Here is a 16,854-nt window from a genome sequence, read left to right on the forward strand (position 1 = left end):
GTACGGTGTCAAAATTCTGCATAACTGGAAGGTTTAGCTGCAGCGCAAAGTGGGTGCAGAAAACCTCTGCTACAGAAAACCCCCAAAGTTTACGTGATACCTGTCTTGTGTTATGACCAGGATTAAGACTCAAAGTTTGGGAGTCATTTGAAGGACACCCCACAACTTGATCTAGTGACCTCTCATAGGTGCAGTGGTTAGACTGATGTTAATGCTGGAGGATATCTCAGAGGCTTTTGTGTCCTGAGAAGTCCTCTAGATTTCTATTGTTTTTCCTTTTTCTCTGGCCCACCTTAGGCTGTGAATGCTGTACATTGAATATTGAGGTTTTGACATACAATTGTACATGAATCCCATCAAGAATCCACTGATGTCTTCGGGCCACATAAATCTTGTGGTATTGCCATGGTTGGTCTACACCTCTACCAACACAGCCAGCTTCACCCATACTTACCATCACTGAGACCAACCACGTAGGTGATCACCACGTTTCCGTTTATTGCCTGTGCACTGGGGCAAAGTTACCTCCTTTTTCTGCAAATGGGATTTTCAAACTTGCACTGAAGCAGCAGAAAATATTAACTCTTGAGCTGGCAAAGGGAGTGGGATTAATTAGTTCATACCTCAAAGATCTAGCTGCGAAAGTGAAAATGGCAGTGTAAGTGAAACATATGATTATTGCTAATTAAAATGCAAATGTTAGATTTGACAGCTAGTTTCTGAAGGAGGGTGGCTGGCAGTGTTAATGTGCACAAGCCTCACTGTTCCCAAGAGGGTGCAGAGCTTGGCCAGAAGGATTGGCATGGATGAGAGCAGCTGCTAGGAGTCAGTCTCTGGAGCCCCAGAGTGTGGCTCAGAGGTCCCATCTCCTGCTGATGAGTGTAGATCATGAATAGTGGGTGGAGGAGCCCAAATAAGGGCTGGAAACAAGAGTTCAAGGTTTGTTTGGGAGAGAGTGGGAGAGTCTTGGTCTTTCGGGGGCACAGCAGAGATAATGGGGCCAGATGATGGGGGATTTAGTTGGCAGGAGGCAAGGGCACGGGATGGAAAACTTTGTGCCGTTACAACTGTTTCTTCAGCCTTTGTCAGAGCTGTGGACAAATCTGTTCCTGCAAGAGCGCTGTGTGTAGGGAGACATGTAGGTGGCCATGCTGCGGGATGGAGGGTGAGCAGTGCCAACGTCTCACCACTGCAGAGCCTCAGCTTTCTGCTGAAGTCCAGCTGCCTGTAAGGGTTTGGAATTGGGGTTTTTATGGTTTTTGCAATGATGCTGGTGGAGTGTTTTTGTTGCTCGGTTGTTGTTTTTTAAGGAACGATCATTACCTGCGTACTTTCGCTCACTCCTCCAGGATCACCCATGAGGTTGGTGTGAGCTTCCCCGCTCCCGCAGAAAGGAGGTCTGCAGAAAGGGTTCGTTTTAGCATGAAAGGGATTTATTAGAGGACACAAAGCCACCAGAAATGTCTGGGAGAGTTTCTGATGGACACATTTCTGTTCTGGAGATTTGAACCCCTATCAGTAAGGTAGCAGTAAAGAGTTGTTCATCTTTGGCAATTAGTCAGAAATTTAGGTGAAATACTGAGCTTGGCTGTGCTGGTGAGTACGAACATGAATGTATTTAGGCCATACTCTGTTTCAGCTTCAACAAAAGTTTCAACAATTTTTAGTTCAACAATTTTTATTTTTAAAATAATTTGGTTTTAAATATGAATATTAATAGGACGTGATAAAGATAAGGAATGTGAACAGGGAAAAGACCCCAGGCCATGAGTTAGAGCCAGGAGACAAGCTGATTTAGTGAAAGGGTACCTGTGATTTTTGTCTTAACTAACTGGTTCGTGCCGTATCTGCTGACTTGTCTCGGTGAGTTTGGATGTCGATGCATGGTGGTACCAATCTCCCCATTTCTCACAACAGTTTTATTGTGGCCAGCCACATTTCTGGAATTTACATATCTTCAGGTTGTCTGCAGGCAACTGCGACCAAAAGTTGGATCAACTGAATATAACTGAATGGTGATGTTTATTTTCAGTGTGTCTTTTAAAGCAAAGGGTGCATATGCTCACTGGTCCCATTGGAGCATTTGGCACAGAAATTTTTCAGACATGGATGAACAACGTGTTCAGTGTTTAGGATACAGTAAACTGGTAATTAATCCTTTGAATATTAATGGTGGTGCAGGTTCATTTCTCCCAACCATCTTTTCAGTTGGGGCGTATCCTCCCCACATCAAATGAGATATTTCTTACTTCTCAAGATGCCTGCAAGACTGGGTCTTCCCCGAAGCTTCCCAAAGTGGCTACCTGCCTGTGTCTCACAAGTGACATTGATCAAGTTTTTTTTCCCTCCATGCCAATTTAACAACTCCCTTAACTGGTATTTCTCAGCCATCGGGAGATTCAGGCCACGATGTGATGAGGAGGCAAGAAGATGCTTTCTACTGTTGTTGTAACATGTGGGAACAACCACAACCTCTCAAATTTCATCTCTATACAGCTTGAAAACCAGTTGACCTCCTCTTTTGAAGTCAGTGCTGATTTTAGGCTATAGCAACCACAGTATATTTGAGCTTGCTTGAGACTTGCTAGGTTTGAGGATGGAGAATGTGCAGCTGTAGCAACACAGAAACCAGTACTGATGTGTTCTGCTTCCATTTCCTCATGTTGGGTAAATACTTACATGTTTCACGCGCACTAAGGTCCATGCTGGAGCACTTGGTAGCATCACCTTAGGCAGCTTAACGTCTGCTGTGTGGGTCCCTGACCCATCCAACCCAGGTGGCAGTGGTGGAGCTGAGACCTGGTCTGTGCTCCCAGATTAGTGACCTGGACTTGGCTGTTGTGTGCAAAGAGGAGTTCACGCTTTGCTTTGCTGGTGAGTCCTTTTGGCTCTTGAAGGCCAAGGTGGTTCTGCCCTTGTCTTAGCCCATGATAGTGTCTGCAGGTAACCCCGCGAGGATGTCTGAGACATGAGAAACCCTCTTTAAGTGTCAGCTGTCACACCAGTCCTGAAACACATGCTCCTTTTTGTATTTCCCAGATTTTCAGAGTGCTTGAAAGAGTTGAATATTCTGCACTCTGTGATTTCATGTTTTTTTGATCATCTTAGGTCACTTCAGAGGTCTTTCCCAAGCCTGTGAGCAAAGCTTTTGGAGCAATTACCCTGACAATATCCACCTTTCTCCCCAAGCACCTTGTGGGTTGTTTGGGTAGATAGAACTGGTAGGGTGAGTTATTCTGGTTTTCAGATGACTCATCTTGCCCTGAGGGCTGTTGGCTGAACAAGAAACCTGCAGGTTGCTTGACAGCAGAACAAGTGTTAGGAGAATAAAGGAGAACATTAGGGACAGCTCCTTAATAGGGAAAAATAGTTATTTGTGTAATGTGTCTCCTGGTGAACTCCAAGTGTTTTCAAATATGTGAGTAGCTGAACTCCAACAGTGGGCTAAGCAGGTGGAAAAACTGACTGAGAAGTTGATTTGGACTTGGGAGGGGAAATAAGGGTAAAGAATAAGAATAGAATAGAATAGAATAGAATAGAATAGAATAGAATAGAATAGAATAGAATAGAATAGAATAGAATAGAATAGAATAGAATAGAATAGAATAGAATAGAATAGAATAGGACGAGACTATTTCAGTTGAAAGGGACTTACAAGGATCATCTAGTCCAATTGCCTGACCAGTTCAGGGCTGACAGAAGGTTAAAGCATGTTGTTAAGGGCATTAGTCCAAATGCCCTTAAGCAGTTTTGGAGGATGTGGGGTTGCTGAATATGCATAATTAATCTTCATGAAGACAGAGGAGGTAAGTATTATTTTTCCTTATGCATAGACTAGAGCAGTAGAGCTAAATCTTATCTTCATTGAAGCGTCCCACAGTGTCATCCCTTCGCAGTATGTAAATAGAACATGTTAAAGGACTCCGAGAAAGCCCCAAAATCAGGGTGTTGGGCATGGGCATGGTTTTGTAGGTGGTTGCACGTGTGGTCTGGGAGCTGGAGCTCTCCTGGCTCCCCAGGTCAATAGTTTTTGTGGGTGTGGGACAGCATTGCCCTTGACTAAAGCAAGCTGTTTGTTATTTCTAGGAAGAGTGGGATCACAGCAGCAGTGGGAGCGCAGGATCCCGGCCGGGGTCGGGCTCCAGGCGCGGGTCTGGATCCAGGTCTGGCAGCCACGGGAGAAGCAGCCAGTTCAGGCAATCAACCAAGGTATACCTGGTAGCAACATGCTGAAGTCGTGTCCTTTGCTTGCTGTTTATCAGAGGCATCCTCCTAACGACGTGTTTTGTGTGTGTGTGTACACGTAGGGTGTGAGCACATGTCAATTATGAAGGACACCTCAGAGACCTAATTAATTCACACATAATGTGTGACCTGGCTGCTGAGGGCTGTAGCTGTCCTTCATCCTCAAGAAGTCTGTTGAGGTACGCTGAGTGCCCTAATATTGGGAAAGAAGTTCCTAGTCAGCTGGTTTAGTGCAAAGGAAATTAGGGTTTTTTCTTTATTTGAAGTCTTGGAGTATTTTAATTTTGGGAAATTAAGAGATGTCTGTAATTATTTTTTGTCAAGTCTTCCATTAGAAGGTGATATATGAGTGGACACCACATAGATGGTGTTAAATGGTGACCATGAGTCCAGCTGCTTTCTGTGGAAGCTGTTAGCAGGACTAGATGGGGAGTTACCTTCCTGCCCTGCAAAAAACTGTAAGAATCTGCTTTTGACTTGGTTTAGATCCATTTCTTGAACTCAGACCAGTGAGCTATTCTGCGTGTTTTACTCAGCCTCTGTCCTCCTCTCTCCTTTTGGGGTTGGTGTACTTCTGCACACGTTGTGCCAGAAGTGGAGGATGGACTCCAGGAGATCTGGGGCCAGTGGTCCTGAGTCCTGATCTGTTCATCCATCTCACCCATCCTGGAGAGCTTGAGGAAGTTGTCTGTCCTCCTGAACCATGCTGTGTAGGAAGAGGACCTGCAGAACCATCTTGTTGCTGGAAAATAATGTTCCTTTCTGGTGGGAGTGAGACTCACGTATCCTTCTTTCTTTGAGCAGGGATAATACTGTCTTCCTCAAAATGTCTGTATTTTTCGTATGAAAACTTGCTGTTGTCAACAAGGAAACCTTTAATTGGAGCCTTTTCAGACAGTTCAGTATCTATCTTTTTTTGTTTTCCACCAAAGTGCAGCCAGGGGTTGTAGGCAGCTGAGAAGGAGGAAGGGTGTGGGAATCTTCTCAGATGTAGAACTGAAAAATGCTTAAGAAGTAGCACATGACACAGGATAATCCCTGAATTTCTACCACGGACTCAGCCGACCACTTGGCATTGTTCTACGTTCCTGCCAAGCACAGTGATGACCTAACACTGTTGCAGTCGTGCCGCGAAGAGCGTGATTTTGTATTTGTAGTGGTTCGCTGGAGGATGGTAACGAGGAGTGGCGAGAGGAACGGGTGGGACACTGAGCTGGGCTTTGAAAAGCTGCTGCGTGCATGCAAATGCTGACTTTGTGGGGAATTTGCTGAAGCTGCATGCATGAGTAAACAGTCAGAGTCCACGTGGCCGGTGGCGTGGTCCATCCCTCTGTTTGTGTGGGCAGCGACAGGCGTTGGGTGGCGGTGGATGGAGGTGACGTATGCTCACAGGGACTGGAGGACAGAGGTCACGGACGTGCATTTAAACCATGCTGGGTGTAGAATCTGCTACAGCCGATCTCTGATCTCTCTGAGTATTGATGTTATTCTTGTCGGTGTGTGTCTCAATCATCATTCCTAGTGGCTTAATTAATTTTCAGCAGTACTAACCCCTTTGCGGTGAAAATGTTTATCTAAAGCTGAGGGTTGGCTCATTCGGAGCTTCATGTTAAAACTGCTTATGGTTATAATTGCAGTCCTGGAGGAACTGACAGCAAGTCGCTTCTTTTCTTAAATACATGTAATTTACTTTTTTTGTTCCTCCACTTGAGAATTGGCTTTATGAAAGTCTTATATATTAACTGTTGGTACCGTGCTGTGAGCATTTTAGTAAACGCCCTGCAGCGCAGGTTCACTTGGGCAGCAAACATGCTCCCTGCCTTGTGCAGCGAGACAGAAACCAGTTATAAAGACACGTCACTGAAGACCGACAGGATGTCTTGAAATGACTGTAGTGACTCACAACTTAATGACAAGGTGCGTTATCGTTTGGCCCTGGCGCCAGATTTATGGAGTCTGGCTGATGCTTGGAGCGTCTCCGAGAGGTCATGGGGACATTGTCTCAGAGGACCAGGAGTTGCAGCCCAGTTTGGGTGGGAGCATCCAACCGCTGCCTAGAAGCTTGCACCACCTGAACCATCGCTGCAATTTCCCTTAATTGCAGGGATTAGTGCTGGGACTGACCTGCCTGTGCTCACCGGTAGAGCACCGATGAGCCGATGTGCCAGGGAGGTATGGGGGAGCTAGGTGGGACAGCTTGTGCTGGCTCCGCTTGCGACACGGGCTAGGAGGTGTCAGTGCCAAGGCTCTCCGTCCACATCCAAACAGATTTCAAGCCAAGCGTCGGAGGCTAATTGCTAGGTGCTTTATTTCAGAGCTCAAGACGGGGCTCTTCAGAAGCCCAGTATCGAGCTGAATTTGGGCAACAATTTTAGGATGCAACCTGTTGCATTAGGAACCCAGTTTATCTTAAATTTTTTGCTATTTAATATCTTTGTTGATGATTTGTCTCAGCCTCACTGCAACTGCTTACGTGTTCCCAGTCTTCCTTCCTGAACCCAAATACTTTGCTCTTGGGAAATCCCAGGCTCACTGACAGCTACTCAAAATTTCCCATGTCCATAGGAAATGGAAAGAGAAATGCATCTGTCTGCAAGAAGTATCTCTTCTTTGGATGACAGCTATAAAGACCTGTACATATATTTTCATTATACTGCATGAGGATGTTTCTAAGTATTTAGAAAACTATTTTCTCTCCTTGGTGGGAGAAAATTTTGCTTACATTTGCCTAAAATAAAAAGCTCTGCTTCCAGAACTGATCTACAGAATTTTATGTATTTCACAGAATCCAGAATCGTCTAGGTTGGAAAAGCCCTTGAAGATCCTCCAGTCCAACCATGAACCTCACACTGACCGTTCCCAACTCCACCAGATCCCTCAGCACTGGGTCAACCCGACTCTTCAACCCCTCCAGGGATGGGGACTCCCCCCCTGCCCTGGGCAGCCCATTCCACCTCCCCAAAACCCCTTCTGCAAAGAAATACTTCCTAGGAGCCAGTCTGACCCTGCCCTGGCGCAGCTTGAGGCCATTCCCTCTTGTCCTATTGCACCCTATTTCTGGTAGTTTGTTTCTGTGCATAGACTTGTTGACCTGCAGATCCCTGGAGGTTAAAATCGTAATCTGTAGACCCCTTGGAGGAGACAAAAAAGGGAGCAATGTGGCTGTGTTTGGTGTATCTGGTGCCTAAATTGGTCGTTGTGCTAGGAATGGCTGCCAAGTGTCAGCAACTGTAGTGTGGACTGAGGATGCGTGTCCTGCTTGTTGGGAAAAGATTGCTCACTTTATGGGCAGATTGAGGTCTGGAACTTCATTAAGAAATGGTCACACTTTCATGAGTTTTTAGTGTCTCGATTATTATTAATAATATTTGAAAATGGCAGAAATTACAGGATGGGGAATATATGGAAGCTGTCTTCTCCAGCACTTGTTTCACAAGAGCAGGACCATTTGGGCTGAAATACTTAAATAATCTGAATATGGGTAAGATTATGAATAATCTGAATATGTGTGAGAAATATTGAGGGAAAATTGATAATACGGGATTCCCTATTTGCAATGCATTTATGTGTCCGTCCCAGATGAGTCTGAGTCAAGTCTGATTTCTTGAATGGTCTTGAATGGCAAATTCCAACATGCTTTACTTCTTCACCTGTAAAGCGTGGAGAGGGCAGCCCTCTTTCTGTGGGAGGGGCACGTGTAGGCTGATGACTGTAAAGGGACCATGAAGGACGAGTGCGAGGTCTTTGCTTTAGATGCTCTTGCTTCAGGTCTCTGGTTTTGCCAAAAGCAGCTGTACGGGAAAATTCAAGGTGCTTTGCAGTTTGCTGGAGGTTTCTCATAATTCCCACCTGATTATACCATGATGCTTTTGCTTCTGAGGGGAAGGAACCATCACCTTAGTGTTGGTGGGACGTGTACCAAAATAACCGTGTGAACTCATTTGCTGGTGTGCATTGCAGAGGTGGCACAGTGCGGGTTCTGACATCCCCTGCCTGATGTTAGAGCAAGAAGTCATGCCACCGTGACTCCTTGAAGAAGCAGGATGGCTTTCCCCGTCATTATTGGTGACAGCAGGCTCTGGTGGCAGCTGCTGAAGAGTATCTCCATCCTTGGAGATATTCAAAAACCATCTGGATGTGGTCTTGGGCAGGTGGTTGTAGGTGGCCCTGCTGGAGCAGGAGGGTTGGGCCAGATGAGCTTCAGAGGTCCCTTCCCACCTCAACTGCTCTGTCACTCTGTAGCTGAGTGTCTTCATAGGTGGGACCTCAACCTACCCACTGAACCTTGGTGTGCCTTGGAGGTTGTGGACGATGGGGTAAGAGGACAGGGCTGGCGTCAGAGCTGAGCCTACATGTTGTCTGCTCCGTGTTGTCCACAGTTTTGTTTCCCCAAGGCTGAAACTGTGTCACTCCTTACCTTCACGGTGCACTTTTGCAGCAGACAAGGGGACTCTGCATTGCAGTGAGCGTGGATTCACACGGGAGTGGAGGAGCCAGGACACCTCTGTGACTGGCGATGGGAGAGGCTGTGCCAGGCTGTGCCGTGGTGCGGATAGTGCCAAGTGCCTTCCGGCGAGTAACCACCTTTCCCTCCCTCCTAGAATGGCAACAAGGAGAGCTCCCTTGACATGCTGGGCACGGACATCTGGGCTGCCAACACCTTTGACTCCTTCAGGTAAGCCGGTTTTAAAATGCTTTAAGAGAGAGATGGACTGTGCCCTCTCCTAGCCCGTGTGCCCATCCTGCCAGTATCCAGGTGCCAGTGAGTACCCTGCTGGTACTCAAGTCATTGCTCCTCCTCCTCCCCATCCCCATTTCGCCCGCAGCACTAAGCACAATGTACTTAAAGCATGCTACATGCTTAGGAGAGACAGCTGGATGGGTTTGCAGTCCAAACACCTGAAACCAGTGCTGATATGATTACTTGTAATCATCCGAGAGCTGCGCAGGCAAGACTTGAGGCAGCTCTGAGCTACTGCTCCAGGCTTTTACTCTTCCATTAATTGGAGATGCGATCATGCATTGGCTTCGCAGCTGCTGGGAAGAGCTCTTCAGCAGCTGCATCCATGCAAGGGGAAGTGGTGAAATATGCTTTCTGTCCAGATCTATGCATCTCTCTCTCTCTGTGCCTGGAGCGCCACAAGAGTCTGCAGGGGTTGAGTTCCCACCTGGGGCTTGCTCCAGGCTGTTGGGAGCGGGCAGGTTATGCAGGACCAGAGAGAACATCTCCACTGCATGGACCAGACCACACGTGCTGCAATACCCCCTTGATACAGAGAGCAAGTATAGCTAGCAAGGTGTGTGCTGCATCATGCTACATCATACATTGAAATTATGGGTTTAGAGCAAGCAACAGGAGCTCAGCATCTACAAAAAAATAGAAGAAATGAAAAGAAACGTGATGCAGCAATGTGAAGGTTGGAGACCTGCATCCGTGTGCTCTGTGGCAGGGAGCAGTGCCTCCAGAAGTACCAGCTTTCCTTGTCTACAGGCTCCAATGTGCCCTCTGTTCCTCCACTTGTTTAATTAGTAGTGGACTTTCTTTCTTTGTTTTTCCCTGTTTTTCTCTCCTAGTGGTGCGACGTGGGACTTGCAGCCTGAGAAACTAGATTTCACCCAGTTTCACAGGAAGCTGCGAAACACCTCCAAACACCCGCTGCCTCACATAGACAGAGAAGGGTGAGTGCTGCGTGTGCAATACCGTGTTCTCCAGCAAGGTCTCTAACTCCTGTGCTGTAGGAACGCTAGCTCGGTGTCATGGCTCCTGTGGAGGACATGGGGAAGCAGTGCTGGATGATGTGTGGGGTTTGAGCATGCCACGATCAGTCTATCTGGCTCTGCTATTGTCCAGTTTTACATTGCTTGGTAGAGTTCAGTCTTTAAACCGTGCTGGATCCAAGTCTCCTAGATTTAAGCATCTCTGAATATTGGAGGAAAGATCCTGGCTTAGTGCTGATCCCAATTACAGTTCCCACGAGTGACAGGGCTTCTGCTGTTCTCCCCAGCGAGACTTCAGGGAAGGAGAAAGCATCAGTGTGATCCATGTAGTGTTCATCCCCCATCTGCTAGCCACAAAACTGTGAAAACATTAAACAGCTCCTTTGGTGGTGACAGCCTGCAGGAACTTCCATGGTGTTGCTGGATTCCTCTTTGGTTGTTGGCTGGTCAAGCCAAATAAAGGCATGCCAGCACCAAGTGGATCACCGATGTTGCTTAGATGTTCATCACCATTTCTCTGGAGATTCTCTGCAGATTGGGAAACAGTCATAGTTTGGGTTTCCCTCTCTGTATTGTTCAGGGTACAGAGGAGGGAAAAAACCCAGAATGGGTCAGAAAGATGGGGTTAAGAAGATTGCAGGTGACTTCCATTGCCATGGGGGGATGGAAATCCTTTCTCAGAGAAGTTTTTCTTTTGGTAGGTTGCTCTTGCCAAAGTACAGGCCAATGCCACGTGTCTGGGCTGCACATCTTGTTTAGAAACACCAGGCTAGCAATCCCTCCCCAGCCCAGGTTCAGGAGTGTCCTGTACCATATAGTGACAGGCACTCACACAACTGTGTAAAGCTTTTTTTTTCTGCACTGTAAGTATTTACTGCAGGTATATAAACAGCAATTTTCAGAATATTTGGAACAAGGAATTTTTAGATTTTAGTATTAGCTCTAAATTTCTAAGTCCCTAAGTGCCTTAGTCATGTTTATTCCCATTTCTACCATTCAGATGGTTTTGAAAAATGAGGTGAAGGACCCTCTGTAAAATAAGATATAATGTGCTCCGTGGTTGATGGCACTTGACAAATGATCCTGCCAGCAGCACCTGCTACCTATAGGGAGGATGCAGCAGGGTCTGCTTTGTGGTTTGCCCCCAGTTCCTGGGGTACTGTGAATGCCCAGGCTGCAAACAGGTAGAGAAGGCGGTATGGAGGTGAGCTTTAACCACTCCTAAATATTACAGCTGTAAAAATGTAGTAAGAATTAGTGTATATGCAGAAAAATTAAACAGATGCTGTCAGTGCAGGCAGCGCGTCTCCCAAAATGCAGGTCATATAAGTAACCTGCACTGGAGTAGAGGAAGCACAGACAAAATTGTTTTTATTTTTTAACTTTTAAAGCTGTCTCTGTTGTGAATTCATCAGCTCTCCATGATGAATCTGTGCTGAGCATGATTCAGCTGGTTAAACCTCCAAGAACGTCCTCCTGCTAGCTAGGCATTTTCCCTCTTGCTTGAGTGGGGTTTTTAACATGCTAGCTGTGCAATGAAAAATTTAATAGAAAAAAAAAAAGGAAAGATGCTGTTCAGGATGTGTTTTCTGTGCTGTACATACCAAAGGGACCATTCTATTCCTTAGTCCAATCATGTGGCCATGTAGTTCCATCCAGTTGATTGACCTCAAGTGTCTTTTGCTTGGCTGAAGGGTTTTCCTCCAGAAGGAATCTGAGTTTGGTGATATGCTGAATAATCAAAGTGAACTGGTTAAGGAAAACCAGGGAACTGTACCTCATTTCTGACCCAAATTTGTCTGCCTTTAATTTCCAGTGTTAGTGCTTTTTGTGCTTTTGCTCTTCCAGTTCAAACAACTTTTTGTAGCTGATATTTTCTCTTCATTCCAGTTATCTCCCAAGCCCATGTATCACTTTAGTTTTTCCCATTCTCTAAGAAGTTTCTCTACCACCTCTTTGAAACATGACTGCCCGAGCTGCTTACAATCCTGTAGTTCAGGCTCAGCCATGCTGCCTGTAGAGGAAAGCTGCCTTCATCCCCCTAGTCCCTGCCTCCTCATCTCCTGCCTTTATGCCACAGTCCATCATCAGACGTTCACCCTGGGATAGTCCCCATCCTTTTCAGATAACTTTTTCCTACCATGTGCATGCCCGTTCTTTACCTGTAACTGGTATTATTTGTCCTCAGATGTTTGACTTGATTTTTCTCCTCTATATATAAATTTTCTGTCTTGCATATTTATATATTTTATATATATACACACATGTTTTTTGAGCCTGGTGCTTTAGCACGTGCCATTTTTCTGGATTTTTTTTCCCCCTATTTGCTGTAATTCCACCAAGATCTTTGGCTCTAGAAGTCAGATTCTCTGACTTCTAAGTACTGATTACCTGGGTCTGCTGCTATCAAAGTTTCTGCCTAATGTATGTTGTTTAACAATATCTTGTCACTGATTGACCAAAAAATGCATTATCATTCTAGCATAGTAAAAATAGATCACCTCAATTATTTATAAATGCAGAAGGATGGTATTTATTGACCATTTTTTTTCTGTATTATTACAGACTCTCTGCATCCAGCTAGTAGTTACCTTTGGATTGGTTTTTTTCCTTTCTTGATTAAAAAAAGTCCTTCAGCTGCCAGCTATCTGTTTGGTCTGTCAGTGCTTGGCTTCTCACCCCAATTTTTCTGCGTTTCAAGTTGTATGTTTGTATTTATATTGATTGCTGTTTGCTGTCTGAGATGTACGTTTCTGCTTGTTTGCCAACACCTTTCTCAGCAGGAGAACTGGAGCTCCCGTGGAGACCGACAAATGAGCAGTGCTTCAAAGAAAACATTTTTCATTACATTTTTGTGTCCTCATTGTTTTTTTTTCCAGGTGGGCTGTGCTTTTGGTTTTGCTTGGTCTGGGAATTGAATCACCCAATGCTGCTGTTCAGGACTTGGTTTTCTCACTGCTGTTATTACCAAAAGGATTTGAACGCTGTGGCGAATGGTGCAGGTGGAGAGGACTAAGAAAAGCATTCAATTTTGTATTAACGGCTTTGTGCCTGTGTGGGAGTGTTTTGGAGGCACAGCATACTCACTTCAGAGAGCCTCTGTGTTTTCATGAAGGTCCTTTCCATTAAGCAACAATCTTCCCCATGTGCTGTAATAGAAAATCAAGTTTGGCTCCCGCGAGGTTTCACGTGGTTTTGTTTGTTTTCTTCTTGCCACAGGCTTGGAAAGGGGAAATACGAGGATGGTGATGGCATCAACTTGAACGACATAGAGAAGGTCCTTCCAGTGTGGCAGGTAGGTGCTGAGGACATCACCTGCCTGTGGTGTGGTGGAGACCAGCAGCTCCCTGCCTCAGCTTTCCTTAGGAGACTCTCCCCAGAGGTGGGAAGACTGCTGGGGTGGATGCACTGAGCTATGGTCCTTTGGGGTTTGCAATGGAGAATTATGGTTTCAGTCAGCCTTGCTGGGAACCTGAGTGCTGGGCAAGGGCCGTGACCCAAGAGACTTCATTGGAAGGTGAAACGTTGAGGACAGTATATATATATATATATACACACATATATACATAGATATAGATATAGATATAGATATACATGTAATGGACACAGGGCTCATATGTTTTAGGAAAGAAGGTTCTGAAAAGCACTGAGCCTCTTGACAGCTCCAAAATAAATTGCTACCAGGAAGCTGGCAGTGACAGTGTGCTGACCCAGATGTTTCCCCTATGGGGTGGACATATATTTATACGCAGTGGTCATCTACTTGTAGATTTTCTCCAGATATATCTCTAGTGCCCAGTTTCAGTAGTTCTGGTTAAATGACTTTGATGCTCAGATGTTGGGGAATGGCAGCATAAGACCTTCAGTTAAAATGTCCAGTTTAACAGGTCAGTTTGTCAGCATGATATATTTTTTCACTTTCCAGAGACCTAGTCCTCAAAGGAGCTGAGTGTCCTGGGCTGGGCAAGTTTCTGAGGATGCTCAGCGTGTCTTTGCTGAAGTCTCCTCTTTGCTTCCAGAGGGAAGGACGGAGACATCTCCTGTGCTGTGGTAGCATTACCCTTTTCAGTGCTGAGAAAAGAGCTCACCGGCCTTCTTGCTCATGCATCATGTGAGGGAAAGCTTTGCTCATCCTGCAAGCCATGTGATGATCTGCCTTACTATTTCTTTTGGGTGAGCTAGCTGGCACTAAATACATGAACCATGTGGTGGAAGGAGTGGAGAAGTGCTGCTGACTTTGGCAGGGAGGAGCGCTGCCTGCAGCTGCTTTCTGCTCAGTCTTTTCTGTGCTTGGTATGTCTGGACTTTAGGTCACAGGGAGAAAATGTCAGGTTCAGCTGATACAGACCCCAGTAATTCTGCAAAATAAGGTTATTTTCCCTGGGGGATAATTGGAAATGAGGAATCAATCCATATTTAGTGCAGGGAGATGACTTTTTTCTCTAGGGTTTAACTTCTTTTCTGATCAACAGCTAATAAGGCAGGTCCTCCTGGTCTGGTTGTCATCTCATCCTGTCCTAACACCAGGTCGAGTCCATTGACTCCAGTGAATTAATTCCAATATGTACCTTAATATCTAGCTTAATTGTTAGTGTGGCACCTCTATGCTGGAAGACCTAGTGGGAACGGTGGATTTGGTGTTCTGTTTGTGCCTCTGGGCAGACTTGTGCAATGCTGTATTATTTTGGAGATGCACTTACCTAGGTACATGCAGTCATATGTGCATGTGGGAACTAGGAGCCGGGTAGTTCTGGGTGAGGGTTTATCTTGTTCGGTGTTGACAAATGAAATACTTGCAGACAGCTGGTTTAATCCTGACATATCATTGTTAACTGGATTTGAATGCAATCGTGCAATGCTAACAGTGATTTTGCTGGTCTTTATCCCTTGTTTTAAATGGCTCTGTGGAGCACAGTGTGTGGGGACATAAGGGAAAATATTCATGTGAGCCTATGGAAGAAAAATCTTTCACCTTCCATAGGGCTTTCCCACACTGCAGTTATGTTTGTGTCGTATCCTGAAGAAGAGGCTTTTCAGGTTGGAGGTACATAAACTCTTGTTCTGTCTGTGTTTAAGGGTTGCTTACAGCAGCTGTGCATGGACAGAGGGGCTGGTCTGAGCATCCTGCAGCACGACTCAGATGCAAACGTTTTGCTGCTGAATGTGCTTCAGCAGCTAGAGCAGAGTTAAGAACACCAAGTTTGAGAGAGGTAGCGAGTCTTACTTGCAGGCTGCTTTGGAAATTTGGGTTCCTTTGATGGTATGGTATGATAAACGTAGGACATGAATCTAGAACTAATTTGTGGTGCACATTCAAGTCTGTATGTGTATCTACAGAGAGATACAGTGACACCCACAATGGATTAAGCAGAATATTCTGGATATCTGAATGTCAATATATAAAAATGAGTTCTGTTGCTGGACTTAGTATTCTAACAAAATATTAGAAGGAAAGCCCATGATTATTTGACAATTAAAAGGTAAAAAAATAAACCAAACCCAAAACAACTTCCCCCAAAACCCTCTTTCTTCATAGCTGTCTGAGGGAAAAATGCCTGTCGCCAGCCTTTTGTTTTGAAATTGGAGAATGCATGCAGCTGGCTCCTCCGAGATGCTGTCGCTGTCTCCGCAGCACGGCGGGCTCTGCCATCTCGTGGACATGCACAGGCAGGCGAATCCGGCTCCGCTTCAGCACTGCGCACAATTTCTTCATGACAACTGGTATTTTGAAGCTTCCTCCTGCCCCATCTTTTCCAGGCTCATCTGGGGTGCTTGTTTTTACTGGTAAATAGGCTTTGTTTTGAAAGCTTCATGGCTAGGAGCTCATGAGGTCATTGCTTTGGCTCAGCTGGTGAGCCGTAACCTCTTCATCTCTCCTTTTACTCATAGGAGTCTGTAGTTGGATTTGGGCACTAATTCACCTAAGCGATGCCAAAAAATTACTTTGGAAGAAAATAATCTTTTGAAGATAAGTATTCCCCATTCATAAGATCTGCTTTTTATTGCACACCAGGGAGGATCGATTGTCTGCTGCGTTAGAGAGGCAGAGCTCAGTTGAAGAGCCAGTCTTCATTATCCTCTCTGTGTCACCTCAGCTGGTTTGTTGGAGGAGACCATATAACATCTGCGTGTCATGAAGACGTCATGGGGAGGTCTGAGTCAGTGCATTTTGCTTTTGCTCCCCTTGGCAAACACGTGGAAAGGCTTTCAGGCTTGGATGTGTCACAGCCAAATGTCTCGATCCTAGATGTGGTCTTCAGACTGCAAGCCCTTGGCAAACTCTACACTTACCAGAGAAAACAACCCAAGGGGTCATGTCCTGCAAGATACCCCCCATCCTCCCTGTGAAGCTGCTGTAGCTCATGAAGGATACAGGAGGCTGCATGTCACACGGACATGCTGTGAATGCTGCTAGACACGAGCAAAGAGTTTTGGGGCACATCCCGAGTGGTCTCTGGACTGGCATCTTGCAGTTTTTGGCTCTCAGTTTGCTGGACTCATGCCTTCAGGATGGGCCTGCCTTCCTCCCAGTGGTGTGGCTGTGCCTTTGCTGGCCAGCTGCTCCTTGTCTTGTGTTTTAGGAGGTAGAAATTATGTGGCACTTTTGAAAGGCATACTGGGCTTTACTGGTGCTGTGGGATAAACTTGGAAGATAGCACTGATACCGTTTGGTTTGACGTCTTAATTGCCTTGCAGCTCATCCCCTTCCATTTCCTTAGTGATTTTTGACCCTTTTTGTTATATGCTTGGAATTACAATAAACTGCTTGTTTCTCTTCTGGCTACAGTTGTCATCCAGCTTCCTTTTTGGATGAGAAACAAGGGAGCAGCTCTTTAGGAGAAAGGCAGACTCTAAGTTGTTCGTGTTCCTCTTAGCACCACTGTATTTCTG

The 16,854-nt window shown here is 45.6% G+C and overlaps 1 protein-coding gene across 3 annotated transcripts in view; it reads left to right on the forward strand.

Annotated features, from left to right (window-relative positions):
• The window catches only part of CTIF (cap binding complex dependent translation initiation factor), a 146,716-nt gene that overhangs the window by 39,373 nt on the left and 90,489 nt on the right, over positions 1-16,854 (forward strand). For 2 of the 3 annotated variants that reach the window (XM_074856064.1, XM_074856065.1), the window contains exons 4-7: positions 4,087-4,209; positions 8,847-8,920; positions 9,820-9,924; positions 13,183-13,258. In XM_074856064.1, coding sequence (XP_074712165.1) covers positions 4,087-4,209; positions 8,847-8,920; positions 9,820-9,924; positions 13,183-13,258 — 378 coding nt within the window. The remainder of the gene's footprint in view (positions 1-4,086; positions 4,210-8,846; positions 8,921-9,819; positions 9,925-13,182; positions 13,259-16,854) is intronic. The other variant, XM_074856068.1, reaches the window with a different exon arrangement.

Source organism: Strix uralensis, chromosome Z (assembly GCF_047716275.1).
Source record: "Strix uralensis isolate ZFMK-TIS-50842 chromosome Z, bStrUra1, whole genome shotgun sequence".
Taxonomy (NCBI): domain Eukaryota; kingdom Metazoa; phylum Chordata; class Aves; order Strigiformes; family Strigidae; genus Strix; species Strix uralensis.